This window comes from Gossypium arboreum, chromosome 7, assembly GCF_025698485.1.
Source record: "Gossypium arboreum isolate Shixiya-1 chromosome 7, ASM2569848v2, whole genome shotgun sequence".
NCBI classification, from domain to species: Eukaryota; Viridiplantae; Streptophyta; class Magnoliopsida; order Malvales; family Malvaceae; genus Gossypium; species Gossypium arboreum.
The window spans coordinates 25,591,443-25,608,884 of NC_069076.1; the positions used below are offsets into that span (position 1 = coordinate 25,591,443).

The 17,442-nt window shown below is 34.2% G+C and overlaps 2 protein-coding genes across 3 annotated transcripts; one reads left to right on the top strand and one right to left on the bottom strand.

Annotated features, from left to right (window-relative positions):
* The first annotated feature begins 10,253 nt into the window (after positions 1-10,253).
* Positions 10,254-13,175, top strand: LOC108452968 (scarecrow-like transcription factor PAT1). 2 transcript variants are annotated; one of them, XM_017750799.2, is made up of 2 exons: positions 10,254-10,375; positions 11,348-13,175. In XM_017750799.2, exon 2 carries the CDS (start codon positions 11,490-11,492, stop codon positions 13,083-13,085), a length of 1,596 nt encoding a protein of 531 aa, XP_017606288.1. In that variant the 5' UTR covers positions 10,254-10,375; positions 11,348-11,489; the 3' UTR covers positions 13,086-13,175. The 2 variants fall into 2 exon arrangements, with proteins under 2 accessions (XP_017606288.1, XP_017606296.1); XM_017750807.2 differs by having other exon boundaries at positions 10,273-10,375; positions 11,223-13,175.
* Positions 13,176-13,286: 111 nt separating this feature from the next.
* LOC108452974 (WRKY transcription factor 1) lies at positions 13,287-16,395 on the bottom strand. Its single transcript, XM_017750821.2, has 5 exons — positions 16,058-16,395; positions 14,733-15,297; positions 14,478-14,646; positions 14,248-14,406; positions 13,287-13,970 (listed from the first exon to the last, which is right to left on the bottom strand). Exons 2-5 carry the CDS (start codon positions 15,295-15,297, stop codon positions 13,526-13,528), a joined length of 1,338 nt encoding a protein of 445 aa, XP_017606310.1. The 5' UTR covers positions 16,058-16,395; the 3' UTR covers positions 13,287-13,525.
* Positions 16,396-17,442: the final 1,047 nt, after the last annotated feature.

Genomic DNA, 17,442 nt, shown 5'->3' on the forward strand with positions numbered 1-17,442 from the left:
TGTGAAACTAGACTCATTAAGATTTAATCTCATATTTTATTAAACTTATAACTCAATTTCCACTATTTTTAGTGGATTTTCAAAGTCAGACCAATGCTGCTATCCAAATCTATTTTGGTACAATATAATGATCACTATCATAAGATCATTTCCAACTATCATGAACTTACCATTTCATGGATCCCTTACTCATTTTTTTCACAGTGGAGCTCAATATAAAAGTTATTATTTCTCATGGGCACACTTAGTCATACATTCCAAGTATAGGATAATTCCCTATCGCATGCACTCAATCATCAAATTAGTCTCATGACAATGCACCATGTAAATTTGTCTTAGAAGAGCTCATCATTTATTATTTCATTGATATACATCATATTAATCCCGTTGAGTTTCTAGGAAATTTCGATGGATTATCCATTTACCGTCAATTCATAAGAATGATCATTTCATGTAGGCACTCCCGCGAACCTCACATCTTACGGCGGGATTACCAGTCCAAGCTAAATCCCTTATTACGACAAACACCCTTACTGAGTTCGGATCTGAATTGCCAGTCCAGGCTAAATTCAGACCCTAATCAGATTACCTTTCTGGGCTAAATCCAATGCATATATATTCTTTGGGAGGCTCGATCATCTAAAGGAACACCTGTCCGGGCTAGATCCTTTTCATAATTGAGATCAACGGATTACCCGTCCAGGCTAAATCCTTTCTGCAACACATGCAGGATCTCAATTCACTTGAAAATCATGGTTTATCCATCAAATTCCCTTTTTAACCTCAACCGATACATTTTTCAACAAATCATTTTCAAAGATGCATTTCATGTAATTTCATGCCATCAATAAATGCACTTATCATGCACCCATAAATCATATAATTAGGCATGTAAAACCGTGTCGAAATCTCGTCGAAATCTCGTCAAGTAAAATCGTGTAGCAATTCATACAACCCAGGTAATAGTAATTTAACACTCAATTCATGTAACAATAATTTGCCATTCAATTTCATATGACACAACAAGCATTACATTTTTCCATATCATACACACCATCCATCAACTTCTCTTAAACATATTAAATCATACAATTTATGCCATATCAATAGAGAATTACAATTCATGCATGATATTGCATTATTATTAACACAGGAACTTACCTCGATCCAGAAACGGCAATTTACCATTTTAGTCCATAACTTTGTATTTTCCCAATTTAAGCCCGAATTTTGATTTCCTTGAACTATAATATCACATTTAGCCTAATAATTAGTCACATTATTCATACGGGTCCAAAAATCATATTTTTACAAATTTTCATTTTGACCCCTAAACTTTTGCATATTTTCACTTTTGCCCCAAGGCTCGAAAATTAAAATTCATCCTATTTTCTTATGTCTTATGACATTCTGATCATTTTTCCCTTCTATGGAAACATCAAATTCTCACTCTAACATGTACTTATGAACATTAGGTATTTTTACCGATTATGTCATTTTACTTGTTTTCACGTAAAATCGCTTAGCAAAAGTTGTTTAACACAATTTCAAGCTTCATATTCTACCATTAAACATCAAAATACATGAATATCATTCATGGGCAAATTTTTAAACACAAACCCTAGCTCAAATAAATGGTAGAATAGCTAGAACATGTTACCGGGACTTTAAAAATGTAAAAAAAATTAAAAACGGGGCTCGAGATCACTTACAAATGAGCTTGGAAAGCTTGAAAACCCTAGCCATGGTTTTTTTTCATGATAAATTCGGCCATGAGGAAGAAGATGAGCAAATTTGGCTTATTTTGGCATTTTTAATTTATTTAATTACCAATTTACTAAAATGCCCTTAGTGAAAAACTTTTAAAAACCTATCATACCATGTCTATTTTTGTCCACAAACTTCAAAATGGTCTAATTACCATTTAAGGACCTTTAATTTAAAAACTCATAACAATTAGGCACTTCTAGTATGTAGAACTCAATTTTTGCACTTTTTACAATTTAGTCCTTTTAACCAAATTGAGTGCCCAAACGTCGAAATTTTCACGAAATCATTCTGTGAAATCGTAGACCATAAAATATAATAAAAATTAAATTTTCCTCATCGAATTTGTGATCCCGAAACCACTGTTCCGACTAGGCCTAAAATCAGGATGTTACAAAGAAGCTCTATATGGCAATACTGTGACTTCCAAGATCAACGGGAAAGGTACTGTGGTCTTGAAGATAAATTCTAGCAAAAAACTCAAGCTTCAAAATGCGTTTTATGTGTCTGGCATATGCAAGAACCTTGTTTCTAGGACTCTCCTCAATGTACACAGCTTTAGGATGTTATTTGAATATCAAAAGCTAGTTTTGTCTAAGGGGTGAATATTTGTGGGAAGGGGATATGTATTAAATGAAATGTGAAAACTTAATGCAATCTCTATAAAAGAAAAGAAAATGAATAAGAATGTCACTTCTTTTTTTGTTTATATACTTGAGTCATTTAATTTATGGCATGGTAGGCTAGGACATGTTAATTATAATACTTTCCGTATATTAATTAATTTAGAACACAGTCCTTCATTTCACATTAATTATAATCATAAATGTGAAACTTGTGATGAGGCAAAATTAGCAAGGTCTTCATTTCAAACTGTTGAAAGAAATACAAAACCACTTGATCTAATACATAGTGATGTTTGTGACTTAAAAATTGTTCAAACCAAAGGAGGGAATGAATATTTTATTACCTTAATTGATGATAGTACAAAATATTGCTATGTATATTTGTTTAAGAGAAAAGACAAAGCTATAGAGAGATTCATTCTTTATAAACAGGAAGTTGAAACCCAACTTAATAAAAAGATTAAGATGGTAAAAAGTGATCGTGGTGGTGAATATGTTGAACCATTTGATGAATACTGTGCACCACGTGGTATTATTCATGAAGTGACACCACCATACTCTCCGCAATCAAATGGAATAGTAGAGTGGAAAATCAAACTCTAAAGGAAATGATGAACACGTTGCTAGGAAGCTTTGGGTTATCACAGAACATGTGGGGGGAAGCTATTCTATCAACTAATTACCTTTTAAATAAAATTTCCCGTAAGAAAAGGGACAATACACCATATGATTTATGGAAAGGTAGAAACCTTCCTATAACCACTTGAAAGTGTGAGGGTGTCTTGCGAAGGTAATGGCTCCATTACCAAAGCAAATGAAAATAAGCCCTAACACAGTGGATTGTATTTTCATTGGCTATGCAGAACATAACAATGCATATCGGTTTCTTTTGTATGAATCAAAGAATCCTGACATTCACAAAAATACTATATTGGAATAAAAAAATGTCTCATTCTTTGAAAATATCTTCTCTTGTAAAACTAGGGAAGTAGATTCAAGTTCAACGAAACGAACCTTAGAAACTATAGATGAAAATAGTCAAGAGATTCAACAAGAGGTTGAAACTGAGATAGAGCCAAGAAGGAGTAAACGAGCAAGGGTGGAAAAATCTTTTGGATCGGATTTTGTAACCTTTGTGTTAGAGGCTGAACCTCAAACCTATAATAATGCTATACGGTTATCTAGAAACACTTTATGGAAAGATGCTATTAAAAGTGACATTAACTCCATCATGAAAAATCATACGTAGGAATTAGTGGATCTTTCTCCAGAAATTAAGCCATTAAATTCTAAGTGGATTTTCAAACGGAAAATGAAAGCAGATGGAACAATTGATAAGTACAATGCCAAATTGGTTGTAAAAGGTTATAGACAAAAGGAAGGTCTTGACTACTTTGATACTTTTTCTCCAGTATCTAAGATAACTTCTATAAGGATGATACTTGCAATGTAACACCTCAAACCCGGCCTAGACGTTATGGTTGAATCCGGAAGTGTTACGAAGAAGGATTTCGAAACTAACTTTACTTCGACAAACCTTGTAAGTTACTTGTTAAAAATTATCCGAATTTTACAAAACATATTCGTTTACTTATTTATTGCAGAAACCGTCATTAATTTGCCCTTTCGCCAAAACATAATTTGCAACGAAAATCTTAAAAAAAATCATTATATTTTGGAAACCCAATTCGTATTTTCAGAAAAACTTTTGTTTTTGTAAATTGTTTTAGTTAATCATCGCAAGATAGAAAACATCCAAAAACTAAAACCAAAGCCAACAGTTAAAAACCATACAGTCCAGAGAGTCCAAAAAATTACAAACTCTCACATAAATCTAGAATTTAAGAATACCAAAAACTCAAAGGCAGTTTAAACTAGTGGTCACCGTTGAGCCTCCGTCGCACTGACCCGCCTATGACCGAGGGTTACCTGAATAGAACAGACAAACAGAGGTGAGTTTTTGTAAACTTAGTGTATAACCGAATAGAGATAGTCATGCAATTTACACAGAATTACATATGCAATCAAATACAAATCCGGACCTAAGTCCTTATTAGAAATAGATATCAAAATCAAATAACAGATCAGACGTACAATATCCTACCCCCATCCTCTACACACCATCTTCGTCCATCACACTATGTGGGGTTAAAAACACCTACTCATCCCTACATACCATATAATGTCAATGTGACACATAACAAATAATATGTAGTCAAGTTGCTAGAATATAGGCGAAAGGTCGCTGTACAGATCACTTCCTCCACATATATCAATCCCACCCCAATACAGATACAGAATAAAAATGCAGAAGTATCAGAATAAACATGATTAACATGCTCGCATACAGATAAATACATACTTAAACAGTACAGTCAGACATTCATATCAATATCCTACTCAGATCAATTAATCAGAATATCAAATCACATGAAATAGGGTTTGATTAGTCCTTACCGACCCTACGATAGGCCCACAGTCATTCAGAAAAACCCGTGAGACCCTAGGGAAAATTTCAAAATTTTGGGCCCATATGCCCATGTAGCTTGCCCGTATAAGCCCACATACCCGTGTGGCTTGCCCGTATGGGCCTACATGCTTGTGTGGCATGCCTGTATTGGCGCACACACCCAATCTGGCTTAGCCCGTGTGGCCCACACGGCCACACTCACCCCGTCACACAGTTGTGTCATGCGCACGACCACACCTTTGTCATTCACACAATCGTGTCTCACAGAAGGCCAGCCACACGGTCGGCCATACGCTCGTATGGCGTTGACAACCCTCTTTTTCAACTTTCATCGAACATCGATCTTTCGTGTTTAGTGTACATACCTGGTTTGATTTTGACATGTAAGCAATCTCGAGCCCACCAGAACCTAAAAATCGATATTACACGCTCCCACAAACAGTTTTAATTCTCAATTAAATCGAACCAACAAAACTGACAATGGTGCAATTTAAGTGTTCAACACTTACCCACTTCCCTGAACGATTCCAACTACAATTCCACGATAGGAGAGCTCCGTTCATCATGATTCACTGCTTCCAAAATCCAAAAATCAAACTACGAAAAGTAACATCAACAAAGATTATCACAACCCATTGCTTCTGAAATGAGCAAGAACTCACCACCTTTGTTTACCTAATCACACGAAGAAACCAAAGGTTCTTATCACTGTGATTTGGAACAAAAGATTTGATAGAATAAGGAAAAAGAAAGAAGAAACTTTTGATGAGGAAGGAACACAGAAAAGAAACATCAGAGAGAATTGGGAAGAGAGAGAGAAAACCCTTTTTTTTAAAAAACCAAAAATAAAACAAAATTAGATATATCTGAACTTCCCACTAACAACTCAACCTCAACTAACTCGGAACCCCACTTCCACCAACCTCTTTCACACAATCAGAGCAAAAATATCACCCATGCTCACGCAAGGATTCAAACACAAGACCTCCGGTAAGGTAACTCCTTACCACTCGAACTAACAAGCTCATTCTAATATGAGTTTACAAATAATCTTATATAAGTCCGCCCAACAGGGATAAGTCTTGGATCAAAAATAACAAAAATTACAAATGTGGAACTTGAACCCCAGAAATCAAGAACACACCCATATTACTTAACCACTGAAGCAAATACTCATTTGTATCAAATTTCACAGAAACAAAATTAAATTATTCAGGGTGTTACATGCAATTATCGCCTTACGAAATCTAGAAGTACATGAAATGGATGTTAAAACAACTTTCCTAAATGGAGATCTTTATAAAGAGATTTACATAGAACAACTTAAGGGTCATGTAGTCCCAGGACAATAAAGGAAAGTTTGTAAATTAGTGAAGTCTCTGTATGGACTTAAACAAGCACTAAAGCGATGGCATGAGAAATTTGATAACGTCATGATGAAAAATGGCTTTAAGATTAATGAGTGTGATGAATGTGTACCGATATAGGATATATTATCCTATACTTATATGTTGATGACATACTCATTGTTGGAAGTAATAATAAAATGGTAAAACGTACCAAAGACATGTTAAATTCAAGATTCAACATGAAAGATATAAGAGTAGCTAATGTGATTTTGGGCATCCAAATCAAGAGGTCATTGAAGGTCTCATATTAACTCAGTCACACTACGTGGACAAGATTCTTGGGAAATTTAGTAAGGATGATTCTGGTATAGCCAGAACTCCAATAGATACGAACTAACATCTGTCCAAAAACAAATGTGAAAGTGTTAACCAAGTGGAATATGTAAGGGTCATGGGTAGTCTAATGTACCTTATGAGTTGTACTAGACCAAATATTGCTTTCACTGTGAACAGTTTAAGCATATTCACAAGAAATCTAAGGGAAAACCACTGGAAAATGATTGTGAGGGTACTAAGATATCTCAAATATACTCGAGTCTACGGACTACATTATTCTAGAGATCCTGCTATTTTAAAAGGATTCTCCAATGCCAGTTGGATATATGATATTTAAGATACCAAAGATACAAGTGAATATGTTTTCACATTAGAATGAGGGGTTGTGTCATGGAAATCCTTAAGACAGACGATTATAACCATATCTACAATGGAATCTGAGTTTGTAGCTTTAGACAAATCTAGAAAAGAGGTTGAATGGCTTCGTATCTTCTTGGAGGATATTCTTAAATGGAAAAAGCCTATGCCTGCAATATGCATATATTGTGATAACCAAGCAACAATTCGTAGATCACAGAATGTAATGTATAATGGTAAGTCGAGACATATGCGTTGTTGACACAATACCGTTAAACAACTGATCTTAAATGGAGTTATCTCTATTGATTTTGTAAAATCAAAAGTTAACATTACAAATTCGCTAACTAAAGGCTTAGATTGAGATCAGGTTGATAAAACATTGAAAGGAATGGGACTAAAGCCCATGAAAATTAAAGGCGCTATATGAAGGAAAAACCAACCTAGTTGACTGGAGATCCCAATATCTAGGTTCAAAAGGATAACCTACTTGCATAGACCTTATGAGATCACTATGGGGGTTCTTATCCCAAGTCTGTTCCTATGATATGAACAGTGATTAAAAATGGGATAGGTTAAGTAATGCTTTTAATAACCATTGTATGTTTCATTGAGCCGAGCAACATAAGTCACTTGTGTGAGAGTGAAGTGGGGCCGCTTCGAGGAGACTATTGGGGCATAGTTCTCTTAAACTCTTACAGAACTAGGAGATGTTCACAACCATATGAACATACCCATGAGAACTAAAACCTTGCCAATGAGGTAGTTGTGTGAGGTATGTCATCGTATACACAAACGGTAGAATAGTTCAAGGACATCACGTCTACTAATTGGCTAGTAAAGTAAATATACTTTCACAAGGGAAGGTTTAAGGGTTGATGCCTACCTATCCTATGCAACTATCGAATGTAGATTCTATCACCACATCGAGTCAATGTTTTTCATTTAAAATTATCAATTTTCATTCATATGGGGGATTGTTGGAAGCTTTGAGGCATATTATCGATTAGTAAAGGTGGAGATTTTAATCATAAAATTATGGTTTTATATTCTATCCCTATGAGACCTTTACAACGGTATATCATATGCTTAAAATTGTTGAGTGGTGAATGAGAAATCAATGCTCAAAGTAACCCATTTGTGAATTATGTTGAGAAAAATGGAAAGCTTAGTCCCACATTGGTTAGATATTAAGTGTGGAATATGTTTATATATGTGAACCAACTTAATGTTATTGAATGACTAAACTAGTGCTCTTCCTCACGCGTAGGGGGTGCAAATTCGAACTTGTCAGAGTTGGAAGTGCACCTACACAACATGGGCAACGTGAAATGTTCGAACTGGTTGGGCCTGCTAGGCTTGATGCTACTAATATTTTAGCCCAATACGTAATCTTATTTTTTGGTCAATAGAGTTTTTCTGTTTAGAATTAAAAGGAGTTAATGGCTCCTTTAATTCAAACGCTGATTTGGGTTTAATGACACCTTAATTCACGGACACGTTATGGCTCCATTAGTAAAAAATTTAAAAAAAGTTCTTCATTTGAATATTATTTAAAACCAAATAATTTACAGGAAAAGAGACATACTGAATTTTCCAATATTTTAAGAGATCATTTTCTGCATATTTTTTGAACTATTTTAGGTGATAGACGAAGGCAACGTTACTGTTCGTTGACCACTACAGTCGTGCTACTGTCGTGCTCATCTTGTTGTTGTATCCTAGGAGACAATCGACCAACGTTTCTCCAACACCAAAGGAGTGGGGGAATCTATTTTAAGGAAACTGTGAAAACAAGCCTTAACTACCAGTCTATTTTTCCTGCCTACCTACGAGTGTAATACTTCAACCCAGTCTTTATTTCTGTTCTTTCTGATTTTATATATATATATATATATATATATATATATATATATATATTTATTTATATTGGTGTTTACTTTATTAACGTGTGTGTAACATTTACATATTTATGTTTTGAAAATAATGCAAAATGATAAATATATGAACAATAGTTGTTTGCTTGGAGTGCTATGACTTATGCATAATTTGTGATTTTTTACCAAATTACTGTTGCAAACCTCTATTGAAACAAATCTATTAACTTCACCATCATCATGTAGTTAGATTTAAAAGAGGTCTATTCCAAAGAATTAAAGAAAATGTTTATATAGAAATACAATAATGTGCATTCCCATGCTAAACGTTCCATAAATGAAAAAAAAATTATTGAGTTGGATGGTTTCATGTTGCATAACACTCATGGGAAGACCATAGACGTTAGATAAGTTTTAAATTTGAATTTCTTTTTCATTTGATACATTGTTATTTTTCTATTTAAAAATAGTACCTTAAGAATATAGTTTTCTCTTTTAAAATCAAAGCACTTAAGAATTTTATGCAAAATCACGCGTTTTTCAACTCACCCAAGCTTTGATTGTTTCATCTTTTAATGGTACAAGTAGAAGTGACGGATGTCATCTGACATCAAAAGATTGAGGGAGAAATGTTACGTGATCAGTTAACATCTACTCTTGCTTTACAATGCCTAAATAATTAAGCTAAACTCAAGCCTCAATTCTGGAAAGTTTTAGCACCCATGGAGCAACTAGAGGCCCTCAAAACTACATCAAAATACTCGATTCCACTTCCTGTTCTGAAATGCCTCCAATGTGACATCATTGCTCAAATGCATCTAACACTCAATGCATCTCCATTTCCATCTCACAAGCAATCCCCATGATACATTGATTCCATATGTAGAATTACTGTGTATTTATATATTATAATATATAATTTTAGCTGTATTTTTATTAAATTTTGTATTTGATATATGTTTATTTGGTATGAAAAATATTGTAAGGTTATACTATTGTGGTATGCCTTGAATATATAATCAATTGATGCATTTGAAAAGATGTTGTAATTTAAATTTTATTTAAGCATTTAAAATTATTGTTTAATTCAAATACAAATAAAATTATGTAATTAAAATTTAAGATAAATTTTACTTTATTTTATTATTTTTCTAAAAAATAAAAAATTAATCAAATAAGAAAAATATTTTATTTAAAATTATTTAAACACTAAAAAATATTAATTTATCAAAATCATTTCCCAAGAATTATTTTTATCCAATCAAACACACATTTACTAATTTCATGTAATTTACCCTTCAAACAAATGCGCATTTAACAAGGGTAGTATAGTCATTCAGAAGTCTATTAATGGTGTGTATCTTGCAAGACAGCTCAGAATGTTTTTTTTCTTTTTTCAGACATTAATGGTAATCCTGTAGTTTTGGCATAATCGATGGGCTTTTAATAATCATCAGTTTTTAATTAATATAATGCACATGTGGCTCTTCAGTCTTCACTAAAGAAAAATTAATTAAATCTTTTTCTATCTTATTTCTTTCTTTCTCTTTCAAAACTCAAAGCTCAGCAAGCTAAGGATTCCTTAATAATAAGGTGGGTATGTTAAAACAATTGATTTGATATTGCAAGCCAATTTATTTTCTCAAATTGAGTTAATTTAAGATTTCTTTTTTTCTTCTTGCTTGCCGGAGGTTCTTGGAATTTTGGTTTACTTTTCTTTTGGTGAGTGAAGTTGTTGTTGGTTTCCTTATTGGAAGGGGGGAAGTTGTTTTGAGTTTAGTGAAAATGAGTTGGAGTTGGATCAACTATAACTAAGATAGTTTTTAAGTATTTCTAGTTTTGGTTTTACTCTAAGAATCTACACTTTCTGGTGTTTTTTTTTTTGTCTTAAAAAAAGTGACGTTTTTATGAAGAAGAAAGCATGTTCTTCACAGATTTATTGTGTTTTTTATATTACTTAAAAGGAATAAAGACTTAATATTTTTCTCGTTGTGTAAAAGTAGAAGCTCCTTCACATCACATAATGTCAAATGAGTAATGATCTAGTGCTTGAATGAATTTTATTTATTTATGACGTAAAAATATATATATGTGGCTAGGAGAGAGAATGCCTAGCTATATAAGTTGAAGTTTTGGTATCAGTTGGGTAAGACCAGAATTGATGTTTTGAAGATTGGAATAAATGTTGTTTAAATAGCTAATTAATGTACTTATTTTGCCTCCTTGTGCGGAATCAAAGATGTCTTTATTTTCCTTCATACGTATTTGGTCATGAGGATGTGGATATTAAGTATTCTTGTTGTTGAAGATTTAGGAATGTATGGTGGAGGGGGTATTGAATAATGATATTTTCATCTCTTCTTTTGTTGAAAATGGAAGGAAGAAAAGTATGTATATATTCTATTTTCTTATGAGTTGATGATAGTTTTTGTGATATCAGAAGAAAAATGGGCGCTTAGGTTTCGGTGAAATGGACTATTTTGATAGGCATGATGAATCTGGAATTTGTGTTGTATCCTCAATGCCGCCGTTAAATCTTGGTGATCTTATTTCGCTCTTTTGCAGACCATGAAGAGAGAAGAGATAGTTGGGTGTGACATTGGTTTTTACACTTACTTTGCATGCAGCATTTAGCCTCTCAGATAGAATCAAGATTTCTTAATCTAGTACCTATAGCAACATAGAAGTCGAGAACCAAGATACACCAATGCAAGCATCCCAGCAACATAGAAGTTCAGTCATGGCCAGCAGATTGTTTCCTCGAGTAAAGGAAGAAGTCGAGCCTTGCAGCTTCCCTCAATTCCCAGCTATTGATCGCTCTTTCTGCTATACCGACAGCAGCCACGGATCCCATTTCTCAGTCAAGAATTCCCATGAGCCTTATTGCACCTTGGAGTCATCTTTTGCATGTGGCAGTTATAGAGTCTACAATTCTTCATCAAATGGAAGCCCAATGTCACAGCAAGAATCACAGTCTAATATGTCTGACCTGCATCACTCTCCGGATAATACCTATAGCTCTCCTATTAGCGGTTCCTGCATAACTGATGATGTAAGTGATCTGAAGGGTAAGCTGAGAGAGCTGGAAACTGTGATGTTGGGGCCTGATTGTGATATTATCAACAGCACCATCTCACCTGAGATGGACAGCTGGAGACTTGTAATGGATGCAGTCTCCAGACGAGATCTAAAACAGGTCCTTGTCTCCTGTGCAAAAGCTGTATCAGATAATGATCTATTGACAGCACAGTGGTTAATGGATGAATTACGACAGATGGTGTCAGTTTCTGGTGAGCCCATCCAGAGGTTGGGAGCATACATGTTGGAAGGGCTTGTGGCACGACTGGCCTCCTCGGGGAGCTCGATCTACAAGGCTTTGAGATGCAAAGAACCGGCAAGTGCTGAACTATTATCTTACATGCATATTCTTTATGAGGTTTGCCCTTACTTCAAGTTCGGTTACATGTCCGCTAATGGAGCTATTGCGGAAGCCATGAAGGATGAAGATAGAGTTCATATTATCGATTTCCAAATAGGTCAGGGGAGTCAGTGGATTACTCTTATTCAAGCATTTGCGGCTAGGCCTGGTGGGCCGCCTCACATCCGCATTACTGGTATCGATGATTCCACATCTGCTTATGCCCGCGGAGGAGGCTTAAACATTGTTGCAAAGAGGCTGTCTAAACTTGCAGCGCTTTTTAAAGTGCCATTTGAGTTCAATGCTGCTGCCATGTCTGGTTGTGAGGTTCAACAAGAGCATCTTCAAGTTCAACCTGGAGAGGCTCTAGCTGTAAATTTTGCTTTCATGCTTCACCACATGCCTGATGAGAGTGTGAGCACCGAGAATCATCGTGACCGACTCTTGAGGCTGGTTAAGAGTCTGTCTCCGAAGGTTGTAACCCTAGTTGAGCAGGAATCAAACACAAACACTGCTCCATTCTTCCCAAGGTTCCGTGAGACGTTGAACTATTATACAGCCATGTTTGAATCCATCGATGTGACTCTCCCACGGGAACACAAAGAGCGAATCAACGTGGAGCAGCATTGCCTGGCAAGGGATGTTGTTAACATAATAGCATGTGAGGGGCCGGAGAGAGTGGAACGACATGAACTCATGGGAAAGTGGAGGTCAAGGTTCAGAATGGCAGGGTTCACTCCTTATCCATTAAGTTCCTTGGTGAATGCCACCATAAAAACACTGCTTGAGAACTACTGTGATAGATATAGGCTTGAAGAGAGAGATGGAGGTTTATATCTTGGTTGGATGAATAGGGATTTGGTCGCTTCTTGTGCATGGAGGTGATTTCTTTTTTTGTAACTCTGGCATTCAGCTATGCTTGGATGTCTTTGTTTTAGCTGCCAACAACTTATTTAAGCGTGCATTTCTTATAAATCATAAGTTAGCCTGCTGCTCTGCGGTCATCTCGTTCCATTGTTTCATTCATTCAGTGACACCTAAAACTTGAATAATAATGGAAGACGAAGGTGAAAAATAACTGAGAAATTTCTCAATAAACATTAGCCTATTTTATATTAGATCTTTCCGTAAGATAAAATTCTACATCTTAATCTTGCATTATTTAAACTGGTTGAATAATTTTACACATGGGGGTTGCTTGCCAATATTGATACTCCGAATCAATCATTGCGAATACGAACACCCCGAGAATATGGACATGGACCATCTTATCACTGTCAGCAATACCATTTTTCCATTTTGCTTTGAATTTGCTACTGATCTGCTCATTCTGTATTCTGAGAACTTGATTTACAATGAGCAGTATAGCCAACCACTTCACTCTCTTCATTGTGATCTAACTTTCCACTCCGTTGCTCATTTGACCCACTTTCAGGACCCAATGTAGGTGCATTAACTGTGCCAACATGAACAGTACCACTTACTTCTATCTTAGTTCTTGACTTGCCATTCGATTGCTCGCTCGGTTTATTCTCGGCTCCAGAACTAGAATTAATGGTCTCCCTTTTTTCTACCTTGGTGCCTGATTCACTGTTATGAGCTGCTGAATCAACATTTACGCCAATTATATTGTAAGTAACTGTCCTAGTTGGAGGCAAATCATGGTCATGTTTTCCCTCATATGTAGTTATAACCAATTTTGCATCATGAGATGCCCTCTCCACATGCTTCTTGACAGGGCATCCGGGATTTGAGCACCTGTAATAACTCCTACATCACAAGTGACCGGAGAGTCAACTCCATGCCAAAAGCCGCAGTATGGTTACATATGTAAAGAATGGAAAATTTTCTGAGATCAAAACACATTTAAGTAATATGCACAAGTACTCTCAGCACTAGAGATAAGGAGGCATCTCTACTTATGATAAGAAAACATCTATAGTTGGTATAACAATATGATTACATTTGTTGCCAAAGAGCAGCAATACTATGTAAATTAGACAAAAGTGTTTGAAATGTGTACAAACAAAAATAAGGTGATTCATACCTTGGATTAGGATTGCCTTTAACTAATTTTTGGCCATATTTGCGCCAACGGTACCCATCATTTACGATGTCAACCTCACTTAGTGTCTTAATAACCATAGGTGATTCACTTGTTGGTTTATGCACTGGAGATGCATCAACAATATCGTTCTCTTTCTTCCTGTTTGCATTCAGTGACTGTTAACCGAAGGTTAAGAGGAACAAACACACAAGAAAAATAAACTAAGGTACCTGCGTTTTGAGATGAGATGACCATCATCATTACCAGCAATATTTTGCATCCCATTTGATTTTGAAGATGCACCTTTCAAATCTTCACTAGCAGCAATAGGTAAACGCTGAGAACTATCCCCTGGCTCAATCAGGCGAGGTGTTTGGATATGTGCACCCAATGACTTGTCTTCAAATATGAGATCAGTTATAAATCAAGCAACTTTTGCTTCATCAGATTAGACAAGTCATAAATGATTAAGATGATTTTCTTACCTTTGATAACAGTTGGAGATGCATTATCTCGTCTCTCTTCAACGACAGAGACAACAAAGCCAACAGCTACAGGTGGGGTCAGCGGCTTTGCATGATCATGCTGACCAAAATAAACAGTGTCCACCATTTTCCCAGCATGTGAATGTTCCAATTGCTTTTTCACTTGGCAGTTTGGATGTGTACATCTGTAATAACTTCGAACAAATTCATTTCCTTTAACAAGTTTCTGCCCGTATTTACGCCAGTTATACCCATCCTCTGAGGCTTTCTCACGTACAATGGGACTGCTCCCATCAATACCAGGCGATGGAGAAGGAGTCAGCGATTGTTTCTTGGATGTCATAGAGTAAGCATTTCCTTGTTGCTGTGACTGTGAAGCATGGATCACAGAAATAGGAAGTGGATTTTCCTTTGATACAAGTGCAAGGGTTCCTCTCCCTTCAACAGATTGTGATGACTGAATTTTACTATCAGAGATCTGTTGCAATGCATGACTTCCAGCATCTGGGCTCTGTACTTTATCCGTACCAACTTCATCCGTTACACACTCCCCTGAAGAAACCATCTGAAGTAAAGAACCTCTTTATCACTTTAGTTACCATTAAAAAGGGCCTTGTATATATACTAAAACAGTATTGTGCCCATGACTTTATAGATATAGGAGAATAAAAAACCAGCTGAAGAACAGCTAGCCACCTTATTAATCATTAGCATTCAATTGCTTAGACTTTTAGAGAATAACCATATCATATATCGCATCAACTTGTGACTGGGCTTCCTCAGTTAAGAATTTCACAATTAACCAAACCTTTGCAGAAAACTTATGCATTTCAATTTCTCTGTATTTCTTTTTCTTTCTTTTTTTTTTTTTTTTTTTGTGTGTGTGTGTAGGTCTTCCTTATGTAGAGCATGACGGGAAATAATTCCGAATGCCAAACTAACAATTCCTAATTAAACTACTAAAGAAACGATGAAATTTATGAGGTTAATTTAATATATTATTAATTCGAAAGTTGCTTTATTTATTCACCTGAAAGAATAATTTAAACTGCCCAACTTGCTTATATGGTTTGATATGGTTAATTTAATATAAGACTAATTAGAAAGTTCCAATTTAATTGAATGAGTATAGTTTTGCAACTTTGTCGCTCTAATACTACGGAGTTTCTCAGCAACCAAAAGTAGAAACAAATTAAGAGCTAAAATCCCCAGAAATACGGCAGCAAACTAAATTAAATTCATTCCATAACAAATAAATTAGGTGGGAGAGGGAGAGAAAGTTAAAACTGAAGAAAATAAAGAGAAAAAAAAAAAAGGAAAGTTACCTAGCTATGCAAGTGTGGAAGAGAGCATCAAGAAACCCTAAACGTAGATCAGGCGCAAAGAGCGTGATTAGAAGATTCGATGAGAGGCGTAGATCACGCCGGAGATGGTGGTTGGAGCCGGAAAGTGAAAATCGGGGAAGTAAGTAGAGTCAGAGTGGGGGAAATAGCGATTCAGGTTGTTAAAGTCTAATCCCAATAAAATCATTAAAAAAACAAAGGAAAGAAAGAAAAGGCAAGTTAAGCAGAGGTTGGGGGAAAACTAGAATACACGCACTAACACTCATTCGTCTATATATCTGCCTTTTCCTTTTTTGTCTTGAGACGCTGTTTTGCTTGCTTTTCTTTATTTTAGTCAATGCCGCTTGCTCGAATTAATATGTCAGGATAAATTTTTATTTTATTTTATTTTATTTTATTTTAACATTAATATATTTTTTATATTTATTTATAATCCATATTATCTATCTATAATATATAGACAAATTTTTTAACTAAATAATGTAATATTTTTGTTTTTATATTATCGAGCCAGTTTTCTTATCCAGCAATGCACACATTCAATTATACATATTAATTAAAATATATTAAAATTATTTTATAACTTTATATAAATTTAAATTTATGATTGATATTATAAATAAATTTAAATCATTTATAATTTTACATATTCTTAATTTAATATTTTATTCAATAAAAATAATATCTTAAATTAATATAACCCATGTGTACCCTTTAAATAATAATAATAATAATAATAATAACAATTTAAAACATTATTTTTATCAAATAAAAATATCGAATTATAAAATATATAAAATTATAGATTTATTTATAATGTCAATCATAAAATAAAATTATACAATATATTTTAATTAATACATACAACTAAGGCTGTACATCATTTTATAATTTCATATAAATCTAATTAATACAAATTTAAAATTTTTAAACTTTTGTACTCATATTGTATTTTTATGATATTTGACAATTTTATAAGTTTTATGAAAATTTTAAATTTTAAAAGCTTGAACACGTAAAAACTTGAGACTTAAAAAAATGGTGAATTGAGACTTTAAAATATTAAATTCTATTAACAATAAACTTAGGAAAAATATTTATATATGAGATGTTTTAATTTTTTTAATCTATTAACAATAAACATATGAAAAAAAATATTGGTTACACTAATATTTAAAATTTTATTACCATTCTTTTACAGATTTTAAAATAATATCGACATTTTAAAAATTATAAAAAAATAAGATAAAAGTCTAAAATAAAATGTAAAAATAATATTTACAACAATCAATAGTAGTTTAAAATGGAAAAACTTTTAAGATAATAAAATAAACATTAAACCATATCAATAATAGTATTAAAATTTT

Excerpts from the sequence above, each read along its gene's own strand:
- LOC108452974 (XM_017750821.2), bottom strand. The coding sequence starts at position 15,297 with ATGGTTTCTTCAGGGGAGTGTGTAACGGATGAAGTTGGTACGGATAAA. Across the intron at positions 14,647-14,732 it reads ATCTCCAACTGTTATCAAAG|ACAAGTCATTGGGTGCACAT; the intron begins GTAAGAAAATCA and ends TCATATTTGAAG. Across the intron at positions 14,407-14,477 it reads CATCTCATCTCAAAACGCAG|GAAGAAAGAGAACGATATTG; the intron begins GTACCTTAGTTT and ends GAATGCAAACAG.
- LOC108452968 (XM_017750799.2), top strand. The coding sequence starts at position 11,490 with ATGCAAGCATCCCAGCAACATAGAAGTTCAGTCATGGCCAGCAGATTG.